The sequence below is a fragment of the Limulus polyphemus genome, unplaced genomic scaffold, assembly GCF_000517525.1.
Source record: "Limulus polyphemus unplaced genomic scaffold, Limulus_polyphemus-2.1.2 Scaffold4266, whole genome shotgun sequence".
In the NCBI taxonomy this organism is placed as follows: domain Eukaryota; kingdom Metazoa; phylum Arthropoda; class Merostomata; order Xiphosura; family Limulidae; genus Limulus; species Limulus polyphemus.
Genome location: NW_013669876.1, coordinates 97,136 through 98,476, shown reverse-complemented (window position 1 = coordinate 98,476; position 1,341 = coordinate 97,136). Strand labels below are relative to the sequence as shown.

Here is a 1,341-nt window from a genome sequence, read left to right as displayed (position 1 = left end):
AGAAAGAATAAACTAGTTTTATCTAAGAAAGGACTTGTATCGCTAAAGTTTCCTCGGAAAGAATTTTTACGGAAAATTAACAAACGAACACAGAGGTGTAACATTATTTATTGAATGTAATTCATGAAAAGTTGATATTTTAGTTTCTAAATAGCTGTAAATTTTCTAAATTTTGTTTTATTACCCAATGTTTTTTGCAGATATCTCTGATGCTTTGCTGCAGTAGAATATCAACATGAAGTTAAATAGTTTTTATTTTCAGTTTGGGTAAATAAGAAAGTCATTGTTGAGTCTTTCCTGTTGAATAATTTCTTATTTCAATGTATTTTATGTCAATTTTTTGTTTGTCTATAGAATCAGACATAAAATATGTAGTATTTATATAGTTTAGGACTGCTTACCTACATAAGTAAATTTGAAATGTTAGGTTTATTAATCATATCATCATGTATTAAGTTAGTGGACTGTGGAGAGTGTATGTAATATTAACACTAGTTGTTATTTCTATTAACCCTTTGTTTGATTTTAGAACATGTCTGTTCAAGTGAAACTGGAACAGCCTGGTGATCTACTACAAGATGTTTCAAAGTTCAGTTGCAGTGATGATGAGAATCAGGATAGTTCATACTGTAATGTTATGAACATGAAAACAGAAACTGAATTTCAAAGAGAGATTGAATCAGGGTTAGAAAGAACATGTGGTAAGTACAGACTTCACCTAAAACTTAAGTTTCTTGACACTGGCTCAACACTTACCAACATACTTGATTAGTATAACTGATTTTGTAACCCTACAGTAAACATGATAAAAAAAACATAAGGGTTTTATACCATGTCTTCATGAAATTCTTTAAACCTAAGTAGTATTTTGTACACAAAAACTCTGGTGTTTAATTACGTATCTCTACTGAAAATGTGTTCATGAATATAGGGAGTTAGTGTGTTAACTACTCCAATTGCAAAGTGATTTTCTTCTTAAGATTTTAAATACTTTCTTCATCTTAAAGTTATCAAATTTCGTTTGAGTAATCTCTAAAATATCGTAAATAAATATCAAATGATTTTTCAGTAAAATTATATTTTGTGTGTTATATTATTTACCTTATCTCTATACACAATCCTTTGATTTGACTAACCTTGTAATCACCATACAAAAATACATTTCTTTCTTTCTAGAATGGCTTCAAGCTGTAACATGAAACTACAGTTTCTTTATGTCAAATACCTTAAAACTCCTAACAGTATATATCTATTTGTACCTAATTTTAATTGGTTTCTTGCCCTTACAGTTGTGTCTAATTAAAAATCCTGTATTACTTGTAAATCAGTTGACGAATGTGT

General features: G+C 28.6%; 1 protein-coding gene across 1 annotated transcript in view; it reads left to right on the top strand.

The window, feature by feature from the left end:
• Positions 1-531: 531 nt before the first annotated feature.
• The window catches only part of LOC111088706 (gastrula zinc finger protein XlCGF26.1-like), a 4,095-nt gene continuing 3,285 nt past the window's right edge, over positions 532-1,341 (top strand). Inside the window, exon 1 of the mRNA XM_022399523.1 lies at positions 532-701. Coding sequence (XP_022255231.1) covers positions 533-701 — 169 coding nt within the window. The 5' untranslated portion in view covers position 532. The remainder of the gene's footprint in view (positions 702-1,341) is intronic.